Consider the following 16,265-nt stretch of genomic DNA (forward strand, 5'->3'; position numbering starts at 1 on the left):
TAAATATGCCAAACACTTTCTGTTCAGACAAGGCCATGGGGTGAACTGGGTTTTCACATTTTGAAGGCTACTTGAGGACCTTAGTTTCTTGCAAAACAAATGGATAACTCCCTTCTTCACCCCAATTTCATTTCAAAACTCACGCTTCCCTTCTTTTCCATGTTTCTCTTTCTTTTCTCTCAAACTCAACTGTTCTTCTGTTGCAGAAAGTTCTTCCTTCATAATTTCTGATCCCCCGAAGTAAAAAGATTAACATGCTCAAGAACAAAGCCATATATTCCCTCTAATTCTAACATTTCTTATCTTGAAACAGGACCCCTGGCTGTGTTATTTTTTTTATCGTGTCAGAAGTGAATGGAGAATACAATTATAATGTATAGAAAAACCACAAACAAAGTTTAAAACTTGGCATTATACTAATTTTCCTTTGAACAGAAGCTGGCCACTTCAAGTGCCTCTGGTGTCACTGTTAGAAGGTCCTCCATTGTGCATGTGCCAGGGCTCAGACTGCATTGTAGTAAGTGGTCTGGGGTTTGCTCTTCTCCAAACTCATATGCTGTGGACTCCACTTTGTAGCCCCATTACTTAAGGTTAGCTCTGCATCTCGTGGTACCAGAGCGCAGTCTGTTCAGCACCTTCCAAGTCGTCCAGTCTTCTGTGTGCTCAGGAGGGAGTTCTTCATCTGGTATCAGCTACTGATTGACGTTCCAGGTTTCAACCTGCCAGTTTTGGACTCTCGCTTGCTGAGGTGTTCCTGCGAGTATCTCTGCAGATCTTAGGAAGCTATTTCTTTATTTAAGGCATTGGCTTGCTGGCTAATATCCGAACTGAGGATGGGCCAGAGATGTCAATGCCTTGAGTCCTTTCATTACGGGCTGCTACTTCCCGACAGATGTCAGGTGGTGCAATACTAGCTAAACAGCATAATTTCTCCAGCAGTGTAGGGCATAGACATCCTGTGATAACTAAATGTGACTACCTAATTCATTGAAACATATTTTTAAAATTGGAGAAAATCAGATTAACGCACTACTGAAGTTTAGTGGACTCATTTTAGGAAATCAATAATAAATTGATTTCAGACTCTGCAATTCTGAATTCATGGTTGCACAGAATGATTATGAAATAGAACATTTCTACATGTATTTGGAAAAAGACAATTGAATCAACAGCAACTGCATTTATTGATTAGCTGATACCATGGGCATCCCTGCTATTATGGTTTCCACTAAAAATGTCCAATTATCTTTTCCCAACAGCATTTGGTATTTGTGGAGTATACACTCTGTCTCTTCAGAGCAAGTGATACACTGGCTATTGCTCCTTAAGTGCCATCCCTGCCCCCCCCCCCCAAAGTCAAACACATTAACCATTCAAAAGGAACAGACAGGTGAAGAGGTTCAGTTTCTTAAAACTTGTTTAATATCCATATTTTTGTCTGTTGGGCAAAGCCAAAACAGTCTGGCCTAGTTTCAAGTTACAAATCCATACATGTTTCCTCTTTCCTTTCAGTAAAATGAACAGTGTGGCAATAAAAACGTTTGGTTACCCAAAATAAAACCCATTTCAGCAATAGCTTTTTTTTAAAAAGGAAAAAAGTCACAGTCCGCATTTCTCATCTAGAGTGATTTAACCTGCTTCAGTGATGAACACCATAAAAGGCAGAGGCTTCTGCTCAGGCACAAACCAAAGGGACTGAAATATTTGACAGCCACTATTTGGTGGGAGGAGGAGGAAGAAATACAAGTTAAGACTGAAAGTTTGGGATTTTTACAGAAATGAACAAACTTAAAAGTAAATTGATTTGGAATATGATGGTGAAGTAGCAACCAGATGACCAACTGGCATGTGCACATTTTAATCTGTCCACAGCAAAGAGTCGATTAATTTCTACGAAGGGAGAAAGCAAAGGATAAAAGATAGGCCTGAGCATTTACACAGTCTGCTTTGTGCCTTGGTTTCACTACAAAAAATAAGTTGAGCCTTACCCCCTAAAATGGCTGAGATATGGGGTCAAAGCATCTTGTCCCTCTCAAGCAGACAACAGCTGAATTTGGCCATGGCGACCACAACATTTGCCTCTGTTTCTTGTCTGTTCATGCATGGCTCCGAGCTGTAATTAGTGAAAGAGCTACAAGTAATCCTGGCAGAGATGAACCCTAAAAGTAACACACATGCTGGTTTTTCTTTAAGGAAAACAAGGATGTTGGGGGTAAAGGGAGGAAGAAAGGACAGAGAAATTGGCTTTTTACTGTTGCCTCGAGGCAATTAAGAACTTGATTCTGGGGTGTGAGGAAGGATAAACTCTATTAGAAACTAAGGTAACCATAATGAGGGCAAGCATATAGCCTTTTCCCTGTCCCAGATTTTGTCTATTTTCTGTACCCAGTAAAAGTAGTCTAAATAGCAGTCATTCCTTAAAGGAAGAACCACAACTCACAGTTTTTTTTTAAAAAAATGTCACTCCCTCTGTTTTGAAGAACAGATCGTCACACACTCATGAGGAGAAGCCTAGTCATCTCAAAAGATTGGCTCATAGGACCAGTGCGATATTCTTGCTTAAAGCTATATAAGCTTTTTAATAGTGCCGTCAGGTGCGATGTCATTATTTCCTTACTTTCTTATGCAGTGTATTTTTATGACAGTTACTCATAGGCATGGTTTCCTCTATTGACAAAACTGGTGATGGAGCCACTGGAGAGGTGGGGAGGGTACACACACATGCCTATTTCCCAGATCTGAAGAAATAGTAAGAAGTGTGCACATAACATCTACATACAGTCTCTATATCCCAGCTATGTCTCCCCATTCTTGGTCCCCCACTAAATCTCAATATGGCTTGATCCTCCTTACCCTGCACTGCTGCCTGGAGAAGGCAAAGGAGGGAGCAATGAGAATCAAGAGTTGCGAACACAGAATTTAAGTCCTGCTCAGCTGCCACCACACAGTACAATTTAGAAATATATTTTAGCAAACTTCGTTTTGGCCACATGTGGGAGTCAAGTTTCAAGCAACTGGATTCTTTGGTTTAAATGTTTTCCTTTAAGTTAAAAAAGCCCAAAAAGACAGTTAAAAAAAACAGAAAAAGGAACTCAACTAGAAGATTTAGAATCAGAAACTCTACCTGTTTCTGAGAATGTGTTTCCTTTGGGGTATTAATGCACAGCCTAGAAGATAAATGTTAAACGGAGAGGTAGAGGGGGAAGATACATCGGCTAGTGTGTTCTGCCAGAACCAGCATCCATGTGTGTTAAAGAGAACACCTTGGTCTGAAAGAGACCCCACTGAATCAGTCAGAGAACCATGCGAGGAAAGCAGATTTTTTTTAAAAAGAAACATTTTGATTTATTCTGATTGAGGGTGGGGGAAACAACCGTCAAGTGTCTGTCAAGAAGCAGCTCTTCTTCTGAAGGGTTTGAAGGGAATGGAGTTTGGGAGGGGAAGACACACCTATGCTCACAGCTGTAATGTAAGCTTTGCATTGCATTGCACTTCCCTCACCAAATGAGACCAACGTAAGGTTAAGGGGGAAAGGACTGCCACATTGACTTGCTAGTTATAACCAAAAATCCCAATAAAAATAGTTACTTCAAAACTGAAATTATTTGGGGTAACATGCTAATGCTGGTGGCGTGAACAGGCGAGACACCGGACTCCCTTAAAAAAGGGCTCAAGGAGTCTCACGCCAATCCCTCAGTGGAACCTCACAGCATTAAACTCTGTGGTTTCTTCCCCTTCCCTCCAATGAAATGTAGCCTAAACTTTATTTAAAAAGAAAAGAACGTTATTTCTTAAATATTGACAGTGGACTAAGTCCAGCCTCTTTACCCTGCTGCCAAGTCCACAATTCGCCACACAAAGTGTGCGCACCCTGTGTCATGGAACCACCCCTGGGTCTGTGGTGTTTGGAAGTTCACAGTACATGGAACCATCTTTTCCCTCCGCTGCTCAGAGCGGTTAGTGCCTTTGCAGTTAACCAATCTCCTCTCCCTTGGCCACTTAGCTTGACTGAAGCAGCCGTAGATCCTTGCCGAGAATCGATAATGCCTTGTTCTACGGATGGGACAAGAACGCAAGAGAAAAACAAAGAACCTGATACCGGTTTCTTGAGGCCGTTGTGTGAATTCCTTGCCAATCCCAAGGCTGCATCTCAAAACATGTCTGACTCTCTCGGTTTCTTTCTGCAGTTCCGGTTATATGTATATTTTTTGGCCTATTGTTTCTGCTCAGTTTGAAGAGCTGTTATTAGAGGATCCAGAGGTTGAGGCGATAGCAGCCCCAGCTGGGCTGCTTGTTGATACAGACTTGCGGATGTGAGGAAGCAAGTAGGGATCACATGCCAACTGCTGGACATCTATCCGATCTTCCTTCCGGTATGCCAGGCAACGCCTGATAAATGCCTGAAAAGTTAATAATGATAAGGATTAGCCGGTTTAACTTTCAGTAGAAACTAGAGTTGGGTCCGAATCACTGTTAATGAAATTATTTGCAGTTTTTGGAGGGCTATTTTCGTGTAATTTCTGAAAACAGAAAGGGGAAGAGAGAGACGACCAGTGACACGAATTTACAGAGATTATATTTTTGGAAAGAGTTCAGTTCATAAAATACCTGAGGCAGAAGAAGCCTCCTCCATTTTTTCTTGGAAAGTTGTCTCTTGCTCCAGAGAGGGCCCTCAGAACCCACTTTCGCAGTGGCACTAGCATGAAGTGGCCTTTGAAAGTTCCTTTCGGAGCATGATGGGAGTTGAAGTTTTTTTTTCTGTCTCTCAGCCAACAAAAAGCCTGGTAGTGTCCATGCTCTGACTGGCTGAGAATGGAAACAACCAGCAACTACAATTCCCAGAACCCTCTCTTGTGGTTTTTCTTATTTTTAAAAAATGTTATATTTAAAACTTAAAATAATTCCAAAAAAATCAGTATATTGGTGAATTGTTTTGAAACTTAGCAGGCCTATAGCTATAAATGGGGTCTACAACTGAGGTAGTTCTCATGCAGATAGGGTTTAAAATGGCGAAGTATTGAGCCTTTAAATTTTCCCATTGTAGCCAATGGGCTGAATCTCTGTCCAATGAGATGGAACAAAGCCCTCCCCTTTCAGGTAACTTTCTGGTAAACAAAAAGGGGTCAGATGAAAACGGACCCCAAAAATGGTATGCCTTTTGGCCCAAATGCACATGACTAGTAGAAACTATACAAAAAGGAGCTGCCAATTTTCCTGTACTTCTATACTGTTATCTATTTCCTCCCTCACTTTGCTGCCATCAGCTGGTCTCCAGATGCATTCCACAGCAGGTGAACAATGAAATAATAGAAAGGAAGTATGGGAAAAAGTCATTTTACTACAGGGAATATTTTAAGAGCAATATCCAGTTCAAGAAGAGGTAGTATTACAAGCTAGGAAGTGTAGTGCTGAAATATAATTGCCTCTAAACTCTAGACTCCAAAAAGATGAGTTCCTGCTTACTGGATATTTGAAACCTCAACTATGAGACCTCTTGGTTATTCCCAGTTAGAGTAAATCCATTGGATCCATTGTTTAATAATGAGTCAACACATAGGGAAATCCCAGTGGCTCAATAGGGTTACTCTATTTGGAAGTAATAACAGGATTAAAGCCTGTTTCTACTAGTGGACAAGCTATCACCAGATGCCTTTCTCTGTCTGGGAGAAGGGCCTTTACAAACTGTCACTAGATTTGCCTCAGCTTTATTGTCTGCACAGATATATACATTTTCTTACCTTAGCTTCTGGCGTTACTACTGGCTTTGGAGGAAATTGCACCTCTGTAGCTCTAAGGATTGTATTCTCCTGCAGAATATCCTGCTGAGATTGGTTGTGGCCAAAAGGCTGCAAAAGAGGAGAACATTAGCTTTTATCTCAAGTTGAAAAACTCAGGGAGGGGGCAAGAAGCTATATGAAGGCAAAGAAAAAGGCATACTCTGTGGCCATTATTTATCATTATTATTCTTATAACCACGTTTACTTATATCCCGTCTTTCCCCTGAAGACTGGAGCTCGAGGTGGCTCACAACATTAAAAACAACTACATTATAAAAATATACAAAATGTTACTGCTAAAATGCAGTTACATTATCTTTAATATATAAAACAATGAAAAAAATAGAAGTAAAATGCAGTAACAAAACAGTACAAAAAGTCAATTCCTAAAGAATAAAAAAGTATTTGTCTGCCAATGAAACAATGAGGGGGTCAGACTATATTCCTCAGGAAGGGAGGGCCTGAGTCTTGGTGTACCTTTATTACCTATCCTCACTTAAAGTACCTGTGAAGATAGTGGGCAATTTGAGTGAAATAAATACTGCATTCAGAGGAGCATGAATAAGGGGAGATAAGTGAAGCCTATGGAATGACAACACAGATGTTTTGCCCCTCGGCACTGGCACCTTTCATAGAGTCTGCTTGTACATTTGGGGACATCCCCACCCTGGAAAAACTCCAAAATTAAGAAGATCGGGGCAAAAAAATATTCTTAGGAAGTTGAAAACACAGACTTTCACAAAGAATGGACAGTCTCTTTCTGTTGTTCATCGACAGTTTCTTTTATTATTATTACTTACTTTTCTGCCATAAAGACACTGATAGAAGATTACTCCCACTGACCAGACGTCAACTTTATTTGAAATCTTTGGAGGTTCTTTTCCAACCACGAAACACTCAGGTGGCAAATACCTACACAAAAGGAAGATTAACAATTTCAATCTGGCCTCATTCACTACTTATATGATGTCCACTTCTCTCGCCACCATCACCCTTTTAACCAAGGAGAGTTAAGACATTCAAATTGCCATGTCTTCATATAAAATATCACATACACAGCATATTTATGTAGTGCCACAGCAACAAAAGAAAATACTAGCCTTTCTCTTGAAGAAGGTAAGGTTTTAGGTCTTGCTAATGAAGGGGTATTAAACTGATTTGAAATTTCTGAAGGACTGTTACTCTCATGTAACAGTATTAATAGTTATAGTACATACTTAACTAATTAGATCAGTGGTTCTCAACCTTCCTAATGCCGTGGCCCCTTAATACAGTTCCTCATGTTGTGGTGACCCCGTAACCATAAAATTATTTTCGTTGCTACTTCATAGCTGTAATTTTGCTACTGTTATGAATCGTAATATCTGATATACACGATATATTTCATTCACTGGACCAAATTTGGCACAAATATCCAATGCACCCAAATTTGAATACTGGTGGGGTTGGGGGGGCATTGATTTTGTCATTTGGGAGTTGTAATTGGTGGGATTTATAGTTAACCTAAAATCATTGTGAACTCCCCCAACTATAGAACTGAACCAAACTTAGCACACAGAACTCCCATGATCAACAGAAAATGCTGGAAGGGTTTGGTGGGCATTGTCCTTGAGTTTTAGAGTTGTAGTTCACCTACATTCACAGAACACTGTGGACTCAAACAATGATGGATCTTGGACCAAACGTGGCACAAAGACCCAACATGGCCAACTGTGACTATTGCTGGGATTTGGGGGGGGCGGGGGCGGTTGACCAACGATTTTGGGACTTGTAGGGTCCCACATCCTTATGCATTTTCTAATGGGAGCATTAATAAAAAAACAAAATGAAAGACTGACTTTCTAATAAATAGCATTACAAATTATCTAAGCTGCTTCTGCTTCTCCTCCTCCTAATACTGCTGGGCCACTCTCAGTAGTGCGGGTACTTTTCCCCTTGCCTTGAAGGGACTTGCTGGCATGAGCCTTCCTCCGACCTCATTTACTCTCTCTCACTGGTGCATGTGCACCATGCTGCCATGTGCCAAGCATGCCTGCTCTCTCCTCCCCGCTTGGAGTCTCAGAAATAGCCCTCCCCTTGGTTGAGAGGATGGCCAATCACAGCAAGAGGAGGACTTTTGGTGGGAGGATTTGCTGGCTGTTTCCAGAAAGGAAGGGAAATACAGTCAGAGAGATCTTCAGCCTTCTCTGCCAAAGTGATTCCTAAGACGATCAGAAATATGTGTTTTCTGATGGTCTTTGGTGACCCCTCTGAAAACCCCGATCTCCAGGTTGAGAAACACTGTATAAAATTATCATCTGAATTTTTTTTTTTACACAAAATACCTTCCCTTACAATTTATGTCAACTGGAAGACTGCCAGAGTAATTTAGTTATGTTCTGCTTTTATTAAATAAATTAAATGTATATCCCATCTTTCCACTATGATGACTATGAGTAGTGTTTAATAGTATTCAAGGTAACTAATAATAAAATATAAAATGGTAATAATAAAAAGATGTGTGTGTCTATTAGCATATCAAAACTAAATCGGAGACATTCATGCTAAGGGGCCCCTGGGGTGTGCAACTATGGTTATCTGACTTTTTAAATGTATTAATTTATTTTAATAAATCTAAATATACCTGTCTTTTTGAAGCCTAGATCTTTCAACAATAAGTGGTTAACTTCCCTTATTAGTCAAAGTCTTCGGGGGAAATACTTTTTTTTTTTTTTGTTGTGTCAGGAGCATCCTGTTGTGAGAGAATTGGCCGTCTGCAAGGACGTTGCCCAGGGGACGCCCGGATGATTTTGATGTTTTATCATCCTTGTGGGAGGCTTCTCTCATGTCCCTGCATGAGGAGCTGGAGCTGATAGAGGGAGCTCATCCACCTCTCCCCGGATTCGAACCTACGACCTGTCGGTCTTCAGTCCTGCCGGCACAGGGCTTTAACCCACTGCGCCACCGGGGGCTTCCACTTGGTTTGTGAAAGAATGCCTTGGCCTGTTGTTCACACAATCCTTCACATTTTATACAATCTTCTCTTATATGAAGGATGCCTTCATCTGCTCCTGATCTTTGGTTTTGCATTTTATTAAAGGACAAAGCTCTTATGCAAGATTTTGATATCCTCGGCACTGTTTCTAGAGAACAGTGCCCGACACCAGATAACATTTTCAGCCCAAAAGTTAGATAATGACCCTCACCAATAAGTGCCAGCCCCTTGAGATGTAAGCTCCATGCCATCAACGGAATTGTAGCTGTCATCATCCATGATCTTTGAGAGGCCGAAGTCAGTGATTTTAATCTCACCACATGCAGTACCATTCACCAAGAGGATATTACCTGGAGGATTGGGAGGGAACAACATAATGTGAACATGTCTTATGTATGTGGGGTATGGACAAATGGTTCTGGTCCAGTTTATCTGTCTGAATATATCTCCCTCTATTAACCACTGAGGAGTTTAAGATCATCCGAGGAGGCCCTGTTCCCAGTCCTGCCTCCCTCACAGGCATGATTGGCGGAGGTGAGAGACAGGGCCCTTCTCAGGGATATTAGATCAACCCCCCTCCCTCCTGACCTTCCGCAAGACAGTGAAAATGTGGCTTTGTGACTAAGCCTTTAGAGAACATGTGCCATAGATAGACTTGGAACAATGTGCAATGACAATTGGAATGGTCTGGATTACACTCATGGATTACGGGTTTAACTCAGAATGCATTGTTTTTAAATGTTTTAATTGTTTTAACATACTTTTAAATTCTATTTTAATATTTATTTAAGTGTACATTGTGTTTTAAGGCATTGAATTGTTGCCTGTTTGTAAAGCTGCCTTGAGTCCCCTCTGGGGAGAGAAAGGCAGGGTAGAAATAATGGTGGGCAAAACAGCAAGCCAATGGAAGTTTAAAAAACCCTGAGACCAGCAATATGTTAATTTTTAATAATTGTCACAATTCATCATAAAAAACTTCATTACACTGTAGTGAAGCCATTCCCTTAATCACACGTGTCAAACACAATCGAGTTTGGCCTGCCATGTCATTTTATGTGGCCTGTGAGGCTTTCAATGCCAGGGCAACATATTTACATTTATACAATCTTACAATTACAAATGCCCCTTGAAGGCAATCATAAGGCTCATGTGGCCCTCAGTGAAAATGAGTTTGACACCTCTGTCTTAAATAGTAAAAAAGTATTTCTTGTTTATGTGTTTGTGATATTTAATGTGTTTACACTTTCTTAGTTAGAGGTTAAAAGGGTCTCTTTAAATATAGATTATTACAATATGAGAGATTAATGGAGATGAAGGAATCACATGTGTTCCCACTGAAATAACTCCACGAGTAACCTTAAGGGAAGAAGACGACGAGAAACTTAGCATGTTGAATCCCTGGATTTAAGGCAACAATTTATATCCTTAATCAGTCTTTTAATCCCCAGCATAAACCTTTTAGTCATGTGGGCACAATACAAGATAATAATCCCTGCTATGACACTATCCAAAAGCTGCACCTGAATCCATGTAAATAAATCACAAGATAGATGGCAGATTTTTTTTAAAATGCCAACCATGCTTTTACTAAATGAACACTCATTATTATGGTTATTACTCATAGTATCATCAATGTGTGTGTGCTTTACAGAACAGCAAGAAGGCTCCATCTCAGCTCTAAGATCTTTGCAACTTCAAATTTCTAAGGTTTGAAACTGTTTAAACTTTAGCTACAGGATGCTTTCATGTGTACCTATGAAGACCAGAGAGATGATTTCAAGTCACACAACAAAAACCACCAAGCAAACACGAAGCCATGGTGCCTTGCTTTGCTATTCTCATACAATGTTCCACATTTTACAATGAACCTACCTGGTTTGAGATCATAGTGAATAATGGGTGGCTTGATTTCATTTAAATATTTTAATGCATTCACAATCTGCATGATTATAGACCGGGCTTCTTTCTCTGTCATTAATTTGTGCTGTTTCAGGTAGAAGTCCAGATCATTTCCCTCACAGTATTCTAGAACTGTACAAAACCTGGAAGAGGCAAAGTGAAACATAATGGCTTATGTTAATAATAATAATAATAATAATAATAATAATAATAATAATACTTTATTTGCATCCCACTACCATCTCCCGAGGGACTCAGTGCGGTTTACATGAGGCCAAGCCCAAACACAACAATAACAATAACAGCAATAATACAAAAATAAGCAAAAACAATAACAATAACACGACACATTTAAAAACCAATGGCTGGGCCAAATGCAATAATTAAAAATTTAAAAAATAATGCTGGGCATGAACAGGTAGCATGTAATTGGAATAAAGGTTTTGAAGAGGGAAGAAATGTGCAGACAATCCAAAATAATTATCAAAGTGCCTGGGAGTTTCCTTATTCTGAGAAGGCACACTGAAACAGCCACTGTTCCTACAATGACACTGAAAACGAGTTATGAACATGAAAAAATATGACAGAAATGGCTACTAAGATTTTGAGATAAACTTTAGGAAGACAAACCAGAAAAGGTACAAAATTAATGTGTACCTTCACATTATATTAAGAAGGACCTAAGGTATACATCAAAAATAGTATCATTTTCATTGTGCAATAAGATTTCTTACATAGCTATGTATCAAATGCAAAAATAAATAATCGCCTGAAGCATTTCAAGACACTCCCCAAGATAACATAAAATAGGTGGAAATTAGATATTTAGCTGTACTCTCCCCATTTGTTGAATTCTCCCTACAGTGTAACTCCATCTCATCTGTCATCGGCAGTGCCAATATTTTAGAAGGGAAAACTCTGACTTATCACATAGAAATAGAGTGCTAGTGCATGGTGCCTGATCAATCTTGTTGGCATTGAGTAGCCTAATCAAACTACAAAGTTTTGCCCTGAGGCTCGTTTACCATGTTTTCTGAACACAGGAACTTTCTCTGGATACTTTCTCTGATTTGCTGAAGATTTGTAATCATTCTGTCTTAAAGAACCTGGGCACTTGGTTCAAACAACACAATAAAGCAGTGGTTCTCAATCTGTGGGTCCCCAGGTGTTTTGGCCTACAACTCCCAGAAATCCCAGCCAGCTTACCAGCTGTTAGGATTTCTGGGAGTTGAAGACCAAAACATCTGGGGACCCACAGGTTGAGAACCCCTGCAATAAAGAGTAAAGTGGAAGCAACAAAGTTGTTTCCAGTAAGCCAAAGTTACATGGATATTGCTGATGTATTTTAAAAGCCCAGAATTATAAAAATGCCTATCTGACTCTAGGATAGACAAATGTAAACACTTATTTTTCATGCTTAAAAATAATGGTTTATTCCAATGACAAGGAAAGAGGACTTCATGATTATTTTTCACGGCAGAGGAGCAAGTCTTTTTGGCTAGCTTCTATAGCAGCGACGGGAAAATGTTCTTAGGTTCAGAGTTCATCATCCCTTGCTACTGATTATGCAGGTGGGAGGTCACTTCAATTAAATCTGGAAAACCCCACGTTCTCCACTTTTTAAGTCTTTGCTGTGAAGGACACATACACAAGATCTCCTAATAGAGCTTAATTTAGCATTAGTTCTCTTTTTAAACTTCTGCATATTCAACTGCAACAGTTAAAATTTTGAACAAAAAGGTTTTTGCAAAATTCAATCTATTTTACAATGAAAGGGGCTAGACACACCCACACCCACACACATTTAGGAGTAATGGCTGCACTTGATATATATTTTTTGTACTTTGAACTTTTAACACAAAAATGTGATCTTTCTGACTCATTCTCAAGATGAGCTCCAAATAATAAGGATTTTCCAAACCTCCAAGTGGCTTCATTGCAAGCCTTCAAAACTACCTCCAAGAACACAATTTGTAAAAGGAGCAACACTTACGAGTCAGTGTCCAGCGAGAAATAGTCATATAGCTTAACTATGCGAGGGTGATCCAACTCTTTATGGATTCTGTATTCTCTACATGCGTGTCTGCAATAAGAAGGCAAACAATCAATCTTTCTTCATTTCAATTTCCAGTCTTTTCTATCATTACACCAAATGATGCCATTTGCAAATGGAAAATAATAGCCATGGTAACATTGTTGTTCAGTCTTAGACTCTACAAAAGGCTTATTGTAGTTCAGTCGATCCCAGACACAACACTGCTAGAAAAACTCAGGTATATATCAAGAGAAAGGAAACTATATAAGAACATTCCTTTTTCTACAAACTTAGTACATAAACAGAACACTGAAGAAGCACTTTTCAAAGATCATGACTAGATGCTAGGGAGAAGGAAACATTTAAAGTACAGCAGCACAAACCACCATTTATGTGATACAAAAGCTGTAGGCAAATGGTGGGAAAATACAGTCCAAAGAACTGTTTTGATGGCCCTCTAATGTAAAAACAAAAAACAAAAGTCCTCATGGTGTGCTTCCAGAATTCCCACCCCAGGGGGCTAATTTTTGTAATTTTTAGAAAATGCTTTCTCGAAGGTGTAGGGAGCATTTCTACACATTTTGCCCTCCTGGGTCTGGGAGAGACATTTTTTTAAAAAAAGAAATGAATGGGAAGTGACTTTTGTTCACCTCCATCATTAAAAAAAAGCCTCTCCTAGGAGCCAAAGCAACCTAGAGTGGCCTAGCACCATAGCAAAAATGACCCCTGTATCCCCCCTAGAGAGCATTTCAGTGCAACAATATTTTTTTGGTAGGAGCAAGTGGCTTGTGTGAGGTTAATACAGCCCATCCAGTTGTCCAGGTAGATGTTAAAGAACTAAGATATTCTTTTTCTTAGTACAGGGTGAGGCAGCATAACTTCCTTTTTTCAAAACTTAATAAAACCCATTGTATGAATCAGATTTTTTTTTATAATGTAGGCGCATACCTAAAGTTTTGTTTTACGTAGTTTTGAAAATCAAATTAGATATATGACGTCCCCCATTCTCCATACACTGAGTAAACAGATTTCTAGCGTTTGTCATGACTCTTTCCAGCATAGCAGGTGTTATGTTGGCAATTTCCTCCTGGATGTTGGTCTTCAAATCTTGTAGGGTCCTTGGACAGTTCACATAAACACGGAATTTCAAAAAACCCCATAGAAAAAATCACAACGGGCCAAATCTGGAGAGCGGGCCGGCCACTCCAAATCCGCTCAAAAAGTAGGCCTCAACGGCAAAAGCACACTCCTCACTGTTCCAACGCATGATGGCGACTGAACTGTGTCAGGACAAAACTTTATACTCCCGCCTCTCAAACAAGACTACTACCACTCTGCTATGTCTTCAACCGACTGAATGACGCGCATTTTAAAAAAAGGAAGTTATGCTGCCTCACCCTGTACTTTTCCTATGAAAATCAAGCTGCATCTAACCATTATATCCTACATCCAACTGCTGGTCCCAACTAAAGTATACCCACTGAATCATGTGCAGAATACATTAACACTTATGTAAGCCATACTGATTAATCATGGGAGTTACTCTAGACAGGATTAACTTTGGGACCAAAGTCATCCTTTCTTTCTTTCTGTTTCATTTACCTACAGGCTCTGCCTCTCTAGCTATTTATTACACAAACAGAGAAGAAATCAAATGTATATTAATGTATTTTGGACCACATTCCAATTCTGAAATGATAGACCTATTTAAACACCTCTCCTCTGTAATTCAAGGGCCCAAGCTACTTACTTGTGATAATTCTCTTTCTTTTCATCCCTCCAGTTTTTATTTAACTGGTGAATCTTTACTGCTACATATCTCTGTTCTGTTAAATCAAATGCCTGAAAGAGAAGAAGGAAAATTTATTAACTGCTTTAGAATTCCATTAGAGATGACACCACATCCACAGAAAAAAAAAGATGTGAGGCAAACTAAGTCAACTTTATATTTTAAATTTATTTTCACAAGAATGTAAAGAATGCTGTGACAAAATATTACTGGTATAATTAAGAAAAAGAAAAGAAAAGCCAGAAGGAACAGGTAATAATTTATCAAAAAACAGTGAAGACTATGTAAGCTGTAACTGCAGATTTGTGGAGTAGACAAATTGTTCATAGCTTGTCTCAACCACTGTAAACATTTTTTTAGAAAGAAGAGAAAGACTGCTACCACCACTTTTAACACAAGGAAGTTATTATTGTGGAAAATATGCAGAAATAGATGCAGCAGCCAGACAGGGCTGTGAGGACAATGCCCGTAAGATTCATATAACACTTCTGTCCTAAATCTGTGAGTTAACCAAAGTGAACATCTCTTTTAAGTAAATTTAGAATGCCATCACTTCGAAGCACACTTACACAGGTTTAAAAGCTTTCAAATGTATTTTCAAATCTGGTTCCAGATGATAAAATAAATATAAATAAAGTTCAAAACCTGGAAAAGCTATGGCGGTGAGGGAAATACATGCAGTTGTTCTTTGCCAACTTCATCCTAGCATGACTGATATGATATGGATCACATCTTCGACTTCAAAGAAAGCCAGAAGCGTTGGCCATGCCATAAATGAGTATCATTCATTGTGATGCAGAGATTGTAAATGAGTGCCACCTGGCTGCTCAAGTTGAGAAAGCGGAAGATAGCAACACACTGTTATATAGTTTAGGCTGACATTTCTTTGTGAGAATGTCAACAATTAGGGACTTCAAAGGCAAGCCGGGGTATAACTGGGGCCTGAGAAGTTAGGATGTAGATTCGGCTTTTCCTGACTCACTGTAAGGCTCTCAATATATATAAACCCATTTTTCCTACTTCCAACAGACCTTCTCAACCTCTGAGGATGCTTGCCATAGATGCAGGCGAAACGTCAGGAGAAATGCCTCTAGAACATGGCTCTATAGCCCGAAAAAACCCACAAGAACCTAGCTCTCAATAACGTTTGCATATTCCAGAGTTAATCTGTGAGCAATCATCATTCTGAAAAGTTTGCAGAGCTGACACTTCGTTCCAGTTGGTAAATTTCTCTACAGATTTTCAGAAAGAGCTTTTGCTCAATTATATTTCCCAAAGTAGCAGGTAACAAAGATTACAACTTCAACACTTTTAAAATAACAACTTAACAAGAAAAAATGTAGTCCAGTTTACCTTATATACCTCACTAAATCCTCCTCTGCCCAGGAGATGCAGCAACAAATATCTGTCATTTAGTGTTGGGTGGTCTTTAAACCTGGAAAGGAGAGGAGAGACGGTCAAATATCCTCATCAGAGGCCTAAATTACTCAGTGGCAAATTTTCTTCGAATGCAATCTTTCTTTCAGCCTTCAGTCAAGAAGAAGGCCCAAACATTGAGACTGGCCACTTGTTTAATAGGCATTTTCCCCTAGATAACTAAAGAACTGCAATTTCTAATAATGTTACCAATGCCTTCCTTAGTGGGTCACTCAACTAACGTAACCTTCTGTTTTTCCTTTGTTTCACTTGCTTTGCCCCTTAGATGCCTGCACTGTTCATGTTATGAGGTAAACATTCTACTTCCAATGCCTTACTTTTATTGTGTGACTGTCATTGGATTAATTTATCTCC

General features: G+C 39.4%; 1 protein-coding gene across 2 annotated transcripts in view; it reads right to left on the reverse strand.

Annotated features, from left to right (window-relative positions):
* Positions 1-1,399: 1,399 nt before the first annotated feature.
* Positions 1,400-16,265, reverse strand: part of TLK2 (tousled like kinase 2) — a 62,831-nt gene continuing 47,965 nt past the window's right edge. The window contains exons 15-22 of one of the 2 annotated variants that reach the window (XM_060781159.2): positions 15,828-15,909; positions 14,436-14,527; positions 12,644-12,733; positions 10,624-10,793; positions 8,963-9,101; positions 6,578-6,689; positions 5,739-5,846; positions 1,400-4,400 (exon numbers count right to left, since the gene is read on the reverse strand). In XM_060781159.2, coding sequence (XP_060637142.1) covers positions 4,227-4,400; positions 5,739-5,846; positions 6,578-6,689; positions 8,963-9,101; positions 10,624-10,793; positions 12,644-12,733; positions 14,436-14,527; positions 15,828-15,909 — 967 coding nt within the window. In that variant the 3' untranslated portion in view covers positions 1,400-4,226. Of the gene's footprint in view, positions 4,401-5,738; positions 5,847-6,577; positions 6,690-8,939; positions 9,102-10,623; positions 10,794-12,643; positions 12,734-14,435; positions 14,528-15,827; positions 15,910-16,265 lie in introns of those variants that run through there. The other variant, XM_067470079.1, reaches the window with a different exon arrangement.

This window comes from Anolis sagrei, chromosome 6 (assembly GCF_037176765.1).
Source record: "Anolis sagrei isolate rAnoSag1 chromosome 6, rAnoSag1.mat, whole genome shotgun sequence".
In the NCBI taxonomy this organism is placed as follows: Eukaryota; Metazoa; Chordata; class Lepidosauria; order Squamata; family Dactyloidae; genus Anolis; species Anolis sagrei.